Source organism: Rhipicephalus microplus, chromosome 2 (assembly GCF_043290135.1).
Source record: "Rhipicephalus microplus isolate Deutch F79 chromosome 2, USDA_Rmic, whole genome shotgun sequence".
In the NCBI taxonomy this organism is placed as follows: domain Eukaryota; kingdom Metazoa; phylum Arthropoda; class Arachnida; order Ixodida; family Ixodidae; genus Rhipicephalus; species Rhipicephalus microplus.
The window spans coordinates 167367980-167383056 of record NC_134701.1 but is presented as its reverse complement, the minus strand read 5'-3'; the positions used below and the strand labels follow the sequence as shown (position 1 = coordinate 167383056).

Sequence of the window (15077 nt, the reverse complement as noted above, 5' to 3'; positions counted from 1 at the left end):
GCGTCTTCCACGTGCCGTCGTAGCTAACGGCAATATTGCCCCGGTGGCCGAAGAACTAGTCATCATAAATTATTCTAACCTTTTCCGCACATTCGCTCATAGCGGACTCAGCCGCTCGCGTTGCAGCGGGTGCCAGCGTGTTCTTCAAATGCCGCTGAAACGTCTTGTGGTGCATACCGCGGTGTGAGATGCCCATTGTTGCGAAAATATCGTTCATTTTCGTTTGGCCGTTGCCGGTAGCCACCATCGCCCTCGAAGCGAGAAGATTTACTTCAAACGGATTGCACGTTTTCGTGCCGTTCGCGCGGGGCGAAGTCCATTCATTCGCGATCTCGCCGCACCTTTCACACTGCACTAGCACTTTCACGGCAAGTCCGTAGTCCCGATCCCCTCTGACGATCGTAGCCGGTCCGTGGCAGGCTTTGCAACACAAGGCACCCATTATCGCGTTTAGGATATCTAGATGCATAAGCAGATAAGGAGCAGCGTGGTCCGAGTCCTGTGCGGTTGCCTCGCTACAACTCGCGGTGAAAAAGTCAATTTTCCGTGCAGTTGCTGGCGCCGATGAAAGCCGGTCGAGCGTCGCTTTCTCCCGGGCATGATTTTCTTCAACTTCGGCGTTTGTCACCACCTTGGCGTCGATTCGTAGTCGTCCGGAGTTCGCTTCACCGTCATCGTCGTCGGAGGCAACGCGCTCGGTCGCACCATCGCTGAACGGCCGCGGAGCGTCGACACATCGTTCGTCGGAGTCAACCAAGGGCTCTGATGACTTCGTAGACTTTCTCCCACGACCTTTGCGTTTCCTGCGGCCAAATGCGTGCACGGTCCGATACTTTTTTGCGTTTCCAGGCATGGCGATACGATCAGAAGCTTCAGAGTGCTCTGCCGATTTCGAGGCGTCACAGCGGTAACCCTTTCAAAATGGCGTCGGGTCGCGTATGCAGGCGCAAGCCGCGAGCTTCCAGCCAACCGGAAAGCGCCATTTCAGTCACGTGCGCCGTTTAGCCAATGGCAGTGAGCGCGGCTCTTCGTCTTTGAGGCCCCGTTTTTCGAGCCGGGGAAACGCTCAATGTTGCTTACTAAATAAAAAAAAAACAGCTGAAAACGCGTTCTTTCAAACAAGACCAAAATGGCGCCGATCGAGCGCGTAGTTCCCGCGTATCGTAGAGCCGAAACCTGCGCTATTCGCCCTCAATTTAAAGGGCAGGACGCCCGTTTTCGGTTTTTTAAAATTGAATAACGATAAAAGTTGATGGTATTCGGCTATGAAATTTTGTAAATAGGTGCGCAATGATGTCGGGAACGCGAAAAGAAGGTCCGCGAAAACTCGATTTTATGGCTGATTTTCGGTCCCGAAGTGCCGCGTCCCCCCTTAAGAACAAACGCAAGTTGCTCCACGCATTTTCGTAGCAGCAGTCTATTCACGGGGATATTCTGCGAACAGGTGACGGGAAGCTGCATCAGCAGGGCCTTTTCGACGTCGGGATATGAAGCTTTACGGAGCTGAAACAAACCTCTTGGGTTTTTCCGATGGAGGCGGAAATGGTGTAGGCCCGTGTGCTCAGATTTGGGTGCACGTTAAAGAACCCCAGGTGGTTGAAATTTCCGGAGCCCTCCACTACGGCGTCTCTCATAATCATACGGTGGTTTTGGGACGTTAAACCCCACATATCAATCAAACCTCTTGGGTTGTAAGTCGCCCGATACTTCCTTCGACAAGCCGTACACTACGGCGACGTCCACGTGCTCTTTTCTCTTCTCAACTTGCTCAATGATATCAAGCTTGTTTTTCAGGCATATCTGTTTATGCTTCGTCACTTGCAGTGGCTTACAACGCACGGCATTGGCTTATTTGTTCGGCTCCGTGGGCCCCATGACACCATACATGCACAACGAACCAATGCACACAACACATGAGGAAAGGACTAACAAAACGTCGAAAACGGCCTCGGCCGGACAAGCACCCGCTGTTAGCGCCATTCCAACCGTAACTTCTATTTTGAGTTTCGAGAGGGGCTGCTACCTAGCGAGCGCTTGCTATCAACTTTTTTTTTTACTTAAGCAAAAGCATGCAATTGCTAAGAAAGTATTGCTTGAATGTTTTTTTTAAGTCGATAAGCAGACATTTTTTTTTGCTATGATAACGCTAACATTAAAAGTTATGCATTGATTTTTGTACAGTGCATTAGCCATTAGTCATAGTAAGCTTCATTAACCAGATTGATTCAAGCCAAGCACGGTCGCCTCCTGTGTTGACACCGTAGGCTTGTTGTTCCAGTTCTGGAAGTATGCCAAATGATGTGAAAAGTCCGCTGTAAAGGAGTGCTGATTACTTTTCTGGCCTCTTATTTTAGTTCATTATATCCGAATGTTCGTTGTACCCGGATCTGTTTTAAACGAATCTTGATCAATAGTACAGATAGGGAGATCAGCATAGCGCTGCAAATTGGTATGTACTATCCGAATGCCTGTTGTAAGCAGATTCGTCGTAACGAGGTTATACTGTACTAGCAAGTGTTCTGGCATTCTTGTTTGATGTTCCGTGCAATCGCATTAATGAATTGCTGTGATCAAAAGTGGTTCGATGTAAAGAATAGTTTTATTTACCCGAGTTCAGTATGGTCGGGTTAACAGTACTGCTGAAACTTTAAAAGCTTTATGCAGTTATCGCAACTTAAAATAGTAGAAGGGATGGGGGTTGAGACATGATTGTCTTGCTGAATCACCTAAATTCAGTAATTACGGCAGGTTTTGACGTAGATAGTGATGCCAAAGGAAGTAAAGTCCTTGAAACGAATGTGTGCAATCTACAAGCAATTCTTAGTTTTGAGAGAGAGTCTCAAGGATTTACACATTATGATATAGTCATGTTGGAGGACATCCTACCTTGCCTACAGCTTGCTGGTAATCCAGTTATCATAATTTTGACTTGATTTAATTGGGCCAGCAAAATTGACGGAAGCAGTCTAGTGTCATTGACTAATAACCTCAAAAATGAAATTGCTACACCACTATCATTCTTTATTTTGAACTGAGCTGGTGTTTGACAACCCTTAGAGGTTGCCTCTGTAGAGTGCGCATGCAGGAGGAACCGAGAGCTACATCTGGTTAGGAACTGGTTTATTGTTTCCCAAAAGTGCGAGCAGGCGCGCGGGATGATGCAAAAGGAAAAGAGGAGAAACGGGAGAGAATGCATGTGGTTTGATTTGTCCCTGTCTTCGCCGGCCAAGCACAAGCTTTTATTTTGTTTTTGTGATGGCTCAGGCGCCGGCATTGGGGTTTGTCATAAGAGGATGCGCTACAGAGCTCCCCCCCCCCCCAAGTGAGCAGACCACTGCGGCGGAAGATTACTATGGCCGCGGGCAAAGTGGGTCCCAATGAACCTTGAGACGGGCTGAGAATGAGTGACAAAGGGACAGAGGTGAGCGTGGCATAGTGAGGCAAGATGCCGAAACAGAAGAGACACGTGTTCACAGTAGGCTGGCTTCAAGCGCTCGAGTACTATAGTTCACGTGATCCATTCATGCCCACAACAAAGTTCGATGGAAGACGCTCCAGCACTGGGAAGGGCCTGAGGTAGTGAGGCTGCAGTGAACCACGCACAGGCCTGTACCGCACGAACACATGTGAAGCTTTGTCTAGGTCTGGCATGATGTACGCTGCCCGGGCTTGGTTAGGACGCGCCGGTTGCGGCTGAAGAATCCGGAAAGCTTGCACGAAGCAGGCTCACATATTCGCTGGCTGTAGGAGCATGCAGGGCGAGGGGGTGTTGGGGCGTCGGCCGGGAGGCGAAGTGTGGTGCCATAAAGAAGCTCTGCTGTGGTGCAGGAGAGCTCTTCTTTGTATGCGCATCGGATGCCCAGAAGAGTGAGGGGAAGTGACTCGACCCATTTGTTTCGGGTTCCGTGCGCTGTCAATGCTGCTGTGAGCTGCCGCTGAAAGCGTTCCGCGAGGCCGTTCGTTTGAGGGTGGTAAGCAGCTTTTATCAAACGGGCTGTTCCGAGCAGCTTTAGAAGTTCTGCGAAGAGCGATGACTCAAACTGACGGCCGCGGTGAGTGAGTATTGTTGTCAGGCAGCCGAACCGTGCAACGCAAGTGGAGACTAACGCCTCTGCAATTGTGGCGCCTGTAATGTCAGAAAGTGGTGTTGCCTCGGGCCACCGGGTAAAGCGGCCAAGGCTACCGGTATTTGTTGACATGCTTTGACCGCTACCCGGTGGCCCGAGGCAACACTTTCGATATTACAGCCGACACAATCACAGAGGCGAATAGAAACAGGAGAGAAGGCATGCAATTGGAGTTGTCCCCTGTCTTCGCCGCGCCGGCCAAGCACAAGCTTTTATATTGTTTCTTTGTGATGCCGCAGGCGCAGGTATCTGGGCATGACATAAGAGGATGTGCTACACCTCCAAAGGGAATATTTTGTCATGGAATGTCTAACCTAGCCTGCCTGCATCTAGCCATCTGAAATGAAACACTGGGTGTGATAAGCAATACATGTGCTCTGCACGTTTCTTGGAAGTCGCTGGAAGTTGCTCATTGATATAAGTTTCAACGCAGCCAGTGCTCATCTCATTCTCAGACTTGTTGGCAGCACTGCTACGTGACCCTTCGGATCTAGTGCTTATAGGCTTCGGGAATTTTAAGCACTGAAACCCTCTGGCAGTGGATTCTTCTAACTTAGGATCGGGTTTTGTGCATCGATTGTAGGTCTGAAACGACAGCTTTTATAGCTGCCAGGGTACATTTATTATTTAGCACCCTCGAACCAGCGTTGTAGTGTACAGCTCTAGTAATACTGATATGCCGGCTTTGCCATGAAGCAGGTGTTTTTTTCATGAAGTGTACCAGGAAACTGTTAATTTTCTCGAAAGTTGAGTCGTACACTCTGCCACCCAGCTGTTGGATTTCCTTGGAGTTTTGAAAAGCTCCTTTGTATTGCCATGGTGTGCTTTCGCACAGTTGTGTGACAGAACCAGAATTGTTTCCATGCTTTGGCAAAAAACAAATACCCTTGTGTACTTACAATAAATGGAATCTCATTTATTTCTTTGGGTATTGGCAGTCTGCTCTTTACATTGATATTATGCATTCTGCATAACAGAAATTGAGATGTGCCATAGATAGTTTGTTACATATAGATCAGGAATAGAACCAAGTATTAGTGGAAATTTCAGGTTTCTGAAAAACTTTCGTTGAAGCTTTCACCACCTGAACTGTTGGCGATTGTTTGAAAGAAAAAAAAAAATCGCTTGGCATTGGTTTTAGATGTGTACTGAAGATTGTTTTAGATTGTATAAGAACTACTCAGAATGGGTCAGCAGAAATGTCACCTGTGTTTTACATAATTTTCACTCACTGCATTACATAGATGTGCCGTCTTTGTCGTGCACCAAACCATGCTTCATTTTTGCCTCGACAGATCTCCCATTGCCAAGAGGGGCCGCAGTGGATCCAAGTCGCCGAGTCGCAGAGATTCTCGCAATGGAAACCTTGACTGAGAACACGCACACATGCTTCTTTAAGTGCAGGTGCCAGCAGCAGCAGAAAATCTCATCACTCCTGTTTTCATCAATTTAAATAGCAAAAAGAAAAAGCTCATCAGCATTCTCTCCCAAACCCACATTGCAGACATCTCACGTGCGACCTCCTCAGCTTGGCTAAATAGGCATAGCACTTCTCATTCATTTGTTCCTGTGGCGATGTTTTCATTCTCGTAGGGCAATTTAATTTCCGCAAAGGTTCTGTGGGGAGGAATTGTGTTGTCATTGAGTCGAGGACATTCCAAGTGAAATACCCACAATCAGTTCAGCTGCCCACAAGCCATCTTGCCACAGATGATTACCTCCATACGTTCTTTTGCTGTGAACAATAAACTGTGCTGTCTGTCATCATGCCTCTTGTGTCTGCTTTTGCCTACCTGTGGAGTTGCATACACTACATGACCACTACCATCAGCATGGTGGCTGTGGTTGAGTGTAATGATGGGCCAACTTGTAGGGCTCTGAAATTTGCAACCTGCATTGTTGATATGCCTTGTATCCAAAGGACTTGGCAGTAATTGTTCAATTCACTGGTGCATTGGTTTGTCTAGTCTTTTGACATCATTACTCACTAACAGTGAACAAAAATAATTCACTTGCATGTCGACATAAAATTCTAGAGCTTGCACGGCCTGGAAACAGCATAATTTCATGTCTGGTTGGACGAAAATTAGGTGTCTTAATTTCGGGAGGGTGATAACTGATACAGTGGAGTAATGAAAGGGTTTGGACTAAATGTTGCTCTGCGCGAGTTGTGGTGTGCCACTACACCGCGAAACCCATTAATTTTATCTGAATTCTACATAATGTTATGTCTTGTCCTCGCAATCAATGTTAAGTCCATTTGAGATTAATGAGTGCAGTACAAAGTTCTAGAAATTTTTAATACGCCTTAATCGATCCTAATCGATTGCGAATGAGCCCTTCGTAATGGGTCCTAGTCATACGAAGAGAGAAATAGTGCACCGATATTGCTGAAATTAATAAAAGAAGAGCACACACGGCCGCTTCTCATTGGTTGTGTACTGCGACCGCTGCCAGCGCCATTTCGGCTCGTGCACCGTCGCCGCTGCTACCACCGCTAGAGGGCGTTTACCGCGAGCTTGGACTCAAGACCGTGCGGCGAGTGTGCGTAGGACGCTCGGAAGCCGAAAGCTCTGCAAAAAGTACTGGGCTGCTCAACTTCTCAAAATGTGAGTACTTTTGATCTATTTGCTCTAGCGCAGTAACGCGCGAGCCGGTTTTTCGGTTAGCCGGAAAACTGCAGCATTTGGCGAGATTAGCGTATGCCGAAGTCCTAAGCCTATTTGTAGCTACGCCTCGCTGCATTCTTTAGTGTGGCCGACTGCGTCGCGCTGTGAACCACTTTTCGCAATTGTGCGCTACGCTTAAACAAAAATCCAACGGCTTTTTTTGCGAATGGCGTGGGCGTAAATGTTTCAAATTTAAAGGTTAGTTAATGTCGCCGTAGTAGCGACAGACAGGTGACGGTAACTTTCGTGAGAAAGCTGCGATCGTTAGCCGAGTATTTCGCAGGCACGTGTGCTGTGGGTGCATCGACTTTCTGATGCCACCTGCGTTTGCCGCAGTGCAGTGTATTTCGCCAGCAGAGGTCTTTAGGACGGTGGAGCGGCACTGGCCGCTACTTCGCAGCGCGCGTTCATGCACCTTTCGCCAGAAAACAAGCCCCCCGATCGATCCAACATTCCTCTTTGCTATTAAGGTCTATATTCCTTTTATTTGCGGACTCACCTCAACATCAGTTTGTCGGTTTTGATTTTAGGGTCTTATTCAGGCGTTCGTAATGTCAGCTCCTGATCGTGTTTCCGGCCTTTTTTATTAATTGCATTTGGCAGTCCTTCGAGCCACCGGCGCTTGGATACCCTGGTACAGCTTTCATCGTTTTCGAACGGACGAAGAGCTCGCTTTGAAATCGCAGTTTCGGTTATCAGTCTGTGCGGGACGTACACATTACGCTATTTCTTCGTTGAGCACACCTGACTCGGGCGGAGAGGAACATGAGAGGAAATGGTGGTTTTGCGGCACATGGAGAGAACCGGCAGTACGTCAGTCATGTGCATCCTGTTTCGGTGCTGTACATCCTGTTCCGATACCATGTTTTGCTCACACTTTTTTATCTATTTGCCGGCAGGGAGTGGAGCCTTGACTGCAAAGTGTACGTGGGTAACCTGGGTAGCGGGGCAGCCAAGCACGAGATTGAGGCGGCCTTCACCAAGTTCGGCCCCTTGCGCAATGTCTGGGTGGCCCGCAACCCTCCAGGCTTTGCCTTTGTCGAGTTTGAGGACTCACGTGACGCTGAAGATGCCTGCCGTGCTCTGGATGGCAGGTAAGCGGGGCCTCACTGCTTCGCAAGATTGCACGAATGACTTAGCAGTTTTCAAAATGACCGGCTTAACAAGTAGCCATGCCTCCGGACTCTGTCCTGGATCGCTGCACGTATGCAGCTTGTCGTTGCATACCCAATTAATTTCGTATTCCTCTTTTAGTTACTGTCACAATTCAAATCATAATTAGTGTTTTTATTGGTGGCTGTCTTCCTCACTCCAGCCTCAGCAACAGGTTGTCATGATGTCGGTGATACCGATAATTTGTTAGAGTTCACCATTTCTTGATTTTAACATTTTGATTTGCTCAAACTATTTCGCACTTCCTAATGTTGGCTATTCACTATCCTTATTCAGATTAATTTTAGCGGTTCAATCGTCTGCCAATCTTTAATATGTGCAGTCGTCTTTGTGGAACAAGGGTCAGGGTCGAAATGTCCCATGGCCGATCGCGCCGTGGTGGAGCTAGCAGGCGCCCACCTGTGCCGCCGCCTCGGTAAGTGTCTTGTGGCTCCTTTCAAGTATGTACAAAAATTCATTAACGCCTTGTAACCATTGATAATAGCTACAGTGTTAGAGCGGCTTAGGCAGGAAAAGGATTTCTTGTTAAGATGCTTTTATTGTGACTGCAATTATCTGTCATAGGCTGCCACATTGATACTTGGCTCACTAGCATCAGACAGTCTTCGTGACAATTACTTGAATTAGGGGCTTTCTTTCAGAAGATGGAGCAATCATTTAAACTGCAGAGCGCGTATATAAAAATTTACGAGCCTTGCATTGTAGCAGTGCTGATTTTACCCACCATTAAATCCCGAGCGAGCCCCCCTCCCTTATTATTTTACCCCACAGTCAAAGATAATCGGACAAGATTTGGAGGTGGGACCCTTGCTCGGTCACGGTGGTGGAAGAACAGCTTAGAAGAATGCATGCATGCCTGTGCTTCTGAAGAAATGTTTATTGAATATATACATGCATTTACTGCTTTTACTGGTCTGCGGGGGAAGCCTCTTTCATACCTGCCAACTCTACCGATTGTCCGGGAGACTCTCCCTCATTACGACCTCATCGGCCGATTATACTAATGCTATCCCAAATCTCCCGAAAAGCCAAGGTGTATTTTAGTTTATTAATCAAGTGGGTACGTCAGCCTTTCTTTACTGTTGCGGTTCTGTAGAAGAACACTTGCCAGTGCACTACTACTTTATTCTAACCATGCAGTATAGTACCGTTAAGTATGTACCGCATATCTGGGCAAAAAAAAAAAAAAAAGCTGGCACCCAGCCGCGAAATGCGCTTGCTATTGTACGAAAAGAAGGTGAGGGAAAAGGTAATAGTACTTCTGCGTCTTGGCTTCCGCAATTTGTTCGCTAAGCCTACGCCTCCTGCCTAGGCGTTGGTTGTGTTTGTGACGTTGTTGTAGGGTTGCGTATTATGCCGTGTTCAGTTGGAAAGCCCATGGCCACGCCGAAGCCAAATACCTACAGTTGTTTGCGGACTCTGAGTTTCCGTGCTTTGTGACTTCGCAGAAAGGTGATAAGTATTGTGTACCAAATCCGCCTGTGATATAAGCGTTTCGCATGGCGGAAAGGCCCACCTAAAAGTGCGCACCGCTTCACAAAAGCATCAGAACTACGTTCGTGCTGCGTGTTTAGGCAACGTCAGAAGTTTCTTCCAAAAAAAGCTGCGAAGACCGTGGGATTCACGCAGAATGCCTATTCTTGGGATTTATTGTGGAACACCGCTCTCGGTAGTGATGCAGGACCATTATTTCAGAAAATGTTCTCGAAGTGTGAGGACGCGAAGCGGTACAACTGTCATTGACGGGGAAATGTCTGCAGATGCCGAAAACACAATGACCGAGCTTCTAAAATGCCATGCTTTTGCAGTATCAGTGGGCGAAAGCAACGAAGGCACACATGTCTGGTTCTGGGTTCCCCATATGCAAGAAAAGCTGAGGTCTCCTGAATTTTCATGCTGCTAGGTTGGCAGCTATGCTCTTTTAAAATTTCATGTTAGGACAAGGAAGAAATGATGTTCCAACCATTTTTGACATCCCAGAATGCACGTCTGTGGCACCACACTGTAAAAGCACTGATAAAGTGCGTACATATCTAAAGATTCTCAGGCTTGGGTTCCTAGCTACTGCTGCCAATTTCTGTTGCTGGGGGAGGTTGAAAAAAAATAAATGCTATGAGGGGAGAGAACGTGTCTAGTTAGTCATTTGCACATATTTCAGATTTTGCAAGAAAAAGAGGGGTGCTTGCTCGAGATTTTACAATAGCTCGCTATAATATAACAGTATATTACAGTGGGTATGCAGCTTTATACAGATCTCTTTTTCTCTGGGGTGTTAGCTTGATGACATTATGTCTGAAATTTCGTGATTTCAGAGTGTTTATTCTGATTTCTTTTTTGCTTGGGGGCTTCCTTTCAGAAGATGGCGCAATCATTTAAACTGAAGAGAGCTTGTATAATGTCATGTATTCAATGAACTCTACTAATTAAATTCCTCTTTAATTATTGCATGCAAAATCAGTGTTCCTTCCTTTGTTTTTCTTTTGCTTTTCTAGCTACGGAGGTTACGGCGCTAGGCGGTCCAGGTAGGTTTCTTCTGTGCAGGCTGTGTGCCTGTGATGTCTGTGTTTTCTTGTCACTGCTTAGAGCTGCTGAACTGGCTCTGTCACACTTTGGTTTCTTCTTATCTATGCTTGCCTTGTTTTGTATCCCCAGGATTGCACTTAACATGTTGGTGGCGGAAGGTGTGTCCGTTGATCACTGCATATAGAACGAGGGCAGTGTGAGGAATGTGTTTGCTGTCAACCTTCTTACTGAATTGCAAATTGAGATGTGCCCAAGCCCAGGCAGTTGTGTATTAGTTTCCCAAATGGTTAGGTGGTGAGTTGAGACCATGTAGCGACTCCTTTTTCACGGTTTCTTAGCAATATGTTTTGTGACTCAATTTTGTGGTTTGGCATCCCTCTTTAGTAAGTATTGTTTTGTTAAAGATACCCAGTTTATAGAGGCCTTGTGTTTTTATTAAGGTCTATGTGCTAACTTGTATTTGTGTTTTATTTTCTTCTTTAATCCCGAACGGCCCTAGTCTGGTGTAGCCACACTTGATGCCTGGGCTTGGCGTCTGGGGCCGTTCCCGTGTGCAGGTTCCTGTAATGATTCTCGTGATGGGGCACCTTTCAGGGCATGCGACATCACCTCTAACTCTGCCCCCCGAGGGACTAAAGTGACCCAACCTACCACCACCTTTCTCCTTCGTCAACAACAACAACCACCACCACACTTCTATCTCGCTGCGCGGGAAGGGTTTGCCGCCGACGCGGCTGGCTGAGCCACCAACCCCCCTCACCCCTTGAGAAAGAAAACATCAGGACGCCGCCCCTGTGCGAGCGAATCGAGGCAGCAATGCCAGCGCCAACAGCTTCCCAACCAACGAACACACTCCTTCGCTGGGGGATGGCAACGCATTTGGTGGCAGGCGCCTTCTTCCCTTCTCGTGCCCCCCTTCGCTACGCCACCGCTCGCCTAGCTGGCCGGTCGGCGCTCAACGCTCTTCTTTGCCAACTGGCACAGGTTACCCGTTTGCTGTCATTTTCGCGGGGATTGCAGGACTTTCGAAAAGGGCCACCTTCCGTGACCCTCTCTTGTTGCAGGCCGGGCATAGTGCAGAGAGCGGCTGTCAGGCAAGGTTTAACTGTTTGCCTAGGTCTATGTGTGCCGCCTCACACTTGAATTTTTTTGTGTAGCTTTGCAACTATTCATTAAATATTTTGGTTAACACTTAGTGTGCTGCAAACAGCACTTGGTTAATGGCTATCAAGCCATTGGTTGTTAGTGTCAGTTTGGGAGGCAGCACAATGTGGTAGATGGTGTTATACTGTAGGCAATCTGATAATGTGTAAATTAGGGCTTTATAAATATGCACATTGTATTGAATCGGGCCTGCTGGATTTGAAGCAACACTTTATTCTGCTGTTAAAATGTTGCACATTCTTTGCATGGGTATTTTCAAGCAAGTAATGAGGTGTTAGTCTGAGGCAAAGTTAACCAGTTGTTGCGAGCGGATCGATTGCCTGACAGAAACCTTGGTCGGTGCTGTCGGATGAACTGATTGGCAGATGCATGAACTTGGAATGCCTAAAAGAAAAGCAGTTAATTTCCTATCTGTAAAGGTTGCACTTGGCTCGCAAATGTGCAAAAGGTAAATTCCTAAATTGTCCTTGCAGGTCTCGCTCGCCTAGAAGACGTTACTCCCGAAGCCGCAGTCGTAGCCGCTCCCGCAGCTTGCGCAGGTCCACTGGAAGCCGCTCACTCTCTCGGGAGAGGCGCTGAAAGGTAGGGCCTTTCATTGCATTTCAGGCCACTGCGCAGATACCTTCGCATCGACTTGCCAGCAGAAAACTGCATCGTGCTTCGAGCGCTGTTCACACACCTCTCAGCTTAAAAAAGCATTCTCAACTGGCCTTCTTCGCATCGCATGTGTGTGTATTCTTGGCTCCTTTGAGAGCTGCCAGCGGTGTGCATTGTGCAAGCATGGCGTCCCAACTGTGCAGGGCTGAGGGCTGGCCACTCTGCCGTGCTGCTGGCATCCTGCGATGGACTGTGGGAAGACTGGGGAAGCAGGACATGCAGTTTCCGACACATTTCATGTCTGATTTCATACCTTTTTGTTTTCATACAAGTTTGTTTTCAGATAAAGAAAAGCTAGAAAAAAAAATTTCATATTTGTCATGTAGCTAATGGAATTGGCAGAGTTCACAATAAAGGCTTTTCAACTCCCATCATGTGGTGCTTGCTTGTGTGTGCAGACTGCTACAGGGTACATCTTTTAGTGGACGCAAGTGCTGTAGCTGTACAGCTGATGTAGTATACTGAAGATAGAAAAGTCTGGTTGCAAATGTGTGTAGTCTGGCAAGCAAATGTGTGCAACTGCCCCCAGAATCGTGCAGAATTTTCATTGAGAGTTGATTACTGCTTTCTCCAGAGCTCCGTTCTCCAAGTAGATATGGTGTCTCTCATGTTCTTTGTTGCATCCATGAACCCACAGTATAGTCGCATGGCATGCAGATTCACGACCACAAAAAGGAGTCTTTGGCATGAAATTGTTGCCATGTTGGAATCTTCCCGATATGTATATAACCCTACATGTTGGCTTGAAACGTTGACCTGTAGAAAGGTTTTATTTGGTGCCGGAAATTGTGAACCCGAAATGTGGCCTATTCGCGAGACAAGTGCGCCATAAGACGACAACTTTACAGGGTCGACGGAGCCGTGTTCACATAAACCACATGTACCAAAAAGTTCTCATGTTTTAACTGATTTTTTTGCAAGCATGGATGTTTAGGCTGATTGTTAAAAGACGCTGTAGGTGAAGTGCTGGGCTAGTTTGTACATAATAGGGTAAATTATACGCACCCAGAGCACCACAAGCACAGGGATGCTCTTTTTCTGTGCTTCTCGAGGAGTTTAAGGTGTTTGGAATTTTCACTCTGAGCTCGAGGGCCCATTTCAAACGCAGCTCTGCAGGAAAACCTGTTTTCTAACTGGGGACTGTCAATCATTCGTGACGAGCAAGCATAGCCTCCCACTGCTCGGGTTGGTTATTCAAAATGCAGGATTGGTGCCGTGTTTGACAGTGTGTGTCGCTGCCGTACGCGCCCAGATAATGTGGTAGAGAGGGGCTGGCATGAGCTGCCCTGCAAGTTTTGAATTAAGTTATTTGAAACATCCAGGTTGATACGACTGCACAGCCTGGGTGTGAAAAATGTTCGCGTCTAATAATCACCGTATTGTCGAGTGGTGCTTATTCGGCGGCTTTTCAGCGGGTGGGTACTTCAATCTAGCCCTGCGGCCTGGAGAGGCCGTTACGTCACGTTTTGTGAAGCCGGAAGTAGGGAAGAGTAGAAGACTCCTCGCAATGCTGGGCGTGCTACGGCGGCTCGCGCATGCGCAACGGGTGTCAGCGAGGGGGGCGGCAGATTTCGGACGCGCCGCCACCCGATAGACGCGCTGGGAAAGCGAAACTTTTGTGCCGATTACGAGCAAACGTGCTGCGATACTCGCTTGTATAGCGCCTATGTGCCATTCGGAGAATCATTACAGTACATAGCGTCAATCTACAATCACTTGCAGCGTTGCACTTAAGTGTTTTAATCCGCTGAATGCGAGAGCAATTGCGCCAATCGGCCGGATTATCGCCATGACAGCCTGATTTCTTCTGCAAATACGGTAAGTTCGAGGTCCGGAACATTGTGTAACAGTGAAATGTTATTTAATTATTCTTGATATTTAGCCGGATGAAGCACCTCCGAATCATTTTTTTTGTCGTGTGTCACGATACGTGCGCACGAGTATCGTTCGCTGCGACGATATCGAAAAAACAAAGTAATAATAAAGCTTCGCCAAAGACGAGGTTACCACGCGCAAAACGTAAACAGAAATCCATAATTCAAACAATAAATCGCCTTGCTGTGACAGGCACGTCTTATTCCCGACCCTGCAAGCTCCGGTGAGAACAGTGGGCCACGCACTGCTTCCTGATAGTTGATACCGTCGTACACGAGAACGGCTCACCGCCGCCTCTCGCATTAAGAGCCGTAGACGCTGCCGTTCTCGCCTAGGAATTTTAGGCTGCATTCGTTCACGCAACAGCACAGTGCCGAATGAAAACAATGAAGCTGCGGCGCCGAATTATCGTATACATAAAGAGGTCTTTCCTGGTTTTAGGACTAGAATTGCTTGTCCGAATTTCCATGAATCGGGAAGAATCTCTGATATCCAGGCATCATATCATAGCTCTAGCAGTGCCATTTTTCTTGCTGGTCCAAGGTTCTTCAGCATCATGTACGCAATGCCATCTGGTCCCGCAGCGGTTTTTGTACGACAGAACTCAATGGCACACTTAAGTTCGTCGAGGCTAAACTTGCCATCAAGTTGAGGGTGTTCCAACATAAAACACGCTCGAACCTTTTGAGTGGCAAGTGCTCTGAAACTTGTAAATTGTGGTTATGCAGTTGTGATTCCTGGTCTGGTTATTAACTGGCAGAACTCGTCAGCAACATTTGTTGGTGGAGTGTTCAGGGCAAACCCCTTGCCGCCCTCTATGGCAAGAGCTTGAAAAGGGTGGCAAGAGCTTGAAAAGGACGATCGCCCATATTCTAGGCACATGAGTGAA

The 15077-nt window shown here is 47.4% G+C and overlaps 3 protein-coding genes across 13 annotated transcripts in view; all 3 read left to right on the top strand.

The window, feature by feature from the left end:
* The window catches only part of LOC119170583 (serine/arginine-rich splicing factor 7), a 32510-nt gene extending 26619 nt beyond the window's left edge, over positions 1 to 5891 (top strand). For all 6 annotated transcript variants that reach the window (XM_037421792.2, XM_037421793.2, XM_037421794.2 and 3 more), the window contains one exon: positions 5423 to 5891. In XM_037421792.2, the coding sequence (XP_037277689.1) occupies positions 5423 to 5501 (79 nt within the window). In that variant the 3' untranslated portion in view covers positions 5502 to 5891. The remainder of the gene's footprint in view (positions 1 to 5422) is intronic.
* Positions 5892 to 6531: 640 nt separating this feature from the next.
* LOC119170585 (RNA-binding protein 1) lies at positions 6532 to 12685 on the top strand. 5 transcript variants are annotated; one of them, XM_075887067.1, is made up of 7 exons: positions 6580 to 6736; positions 7696 to 7890; positions 8292 to 8384; positions 10462 to 10491; positions 11087 to 11476; positions 12130 to 12384; positions 12457 to 12685. In XM_075887067.1, coding segments are annotated over exons 1-5 (468 nt in total). In that variant the 5' UTR covers positions 6580 to 6734; the 3' UTR covers positions 11235 to 11476; positions 12130 to 12384; positions 12457 to 12685. The 5 variants fall into 5 exon arrangements, with proteins under 5 accessions (XP_075743184.1, XP_075743182.1, XP_037277695.1 ...); XM_075887069.1 differs by having other exon boundaries at positions 6532 to 6736; positions 12130 to 12685; XM_037421798.2 differs by lacking the exon at positions 11087 to 11476 and having other exon boundaries at positions 12130 to 12238.
* A 134-nt stretch (positions 12686 to 12819) lies between these two features.
* The window catches only part of LOC142796438 (Na(+)/dicarboxylate cotransporter 3-like), a 136823-nt gene continuing 134565 nt past the window's right edge, over positions 12820 to 15077 (top strand). For both annotated transcript variants that reach the window (XM_075887062.1, XM_075887061.1), the window contains exon 1: positions 12820 to 14131. The gene's annotated coding sequence lies outside the window, so the exon portion shown is untranslated. The remainder of the gene's footprint in view (positions 14132 to 15077) is intronic.

What these genes read in the sequence shown, in the direction of transcription:
- LOC119170585 (XM_075887069.1), top strand. An exon ending in TGCCGTGCTCTGGATGGCAG is followed by an intron (nt 7,891 to 8,291) that starts GTAAGCGGGGCC and finishes TAATATGTGCAG; the next exon opens with TCGTCTTTGTGGAACAAGGG. An exon ending in TACGGCGCTAGGCGGTCCAG is followed by an intron (nt 10,492 to 11,086) that starts GTAGGTTTCTTC and finishes GGCACCTTTCAG; the next exon opens with GGCATGCGACATCACCTCTA.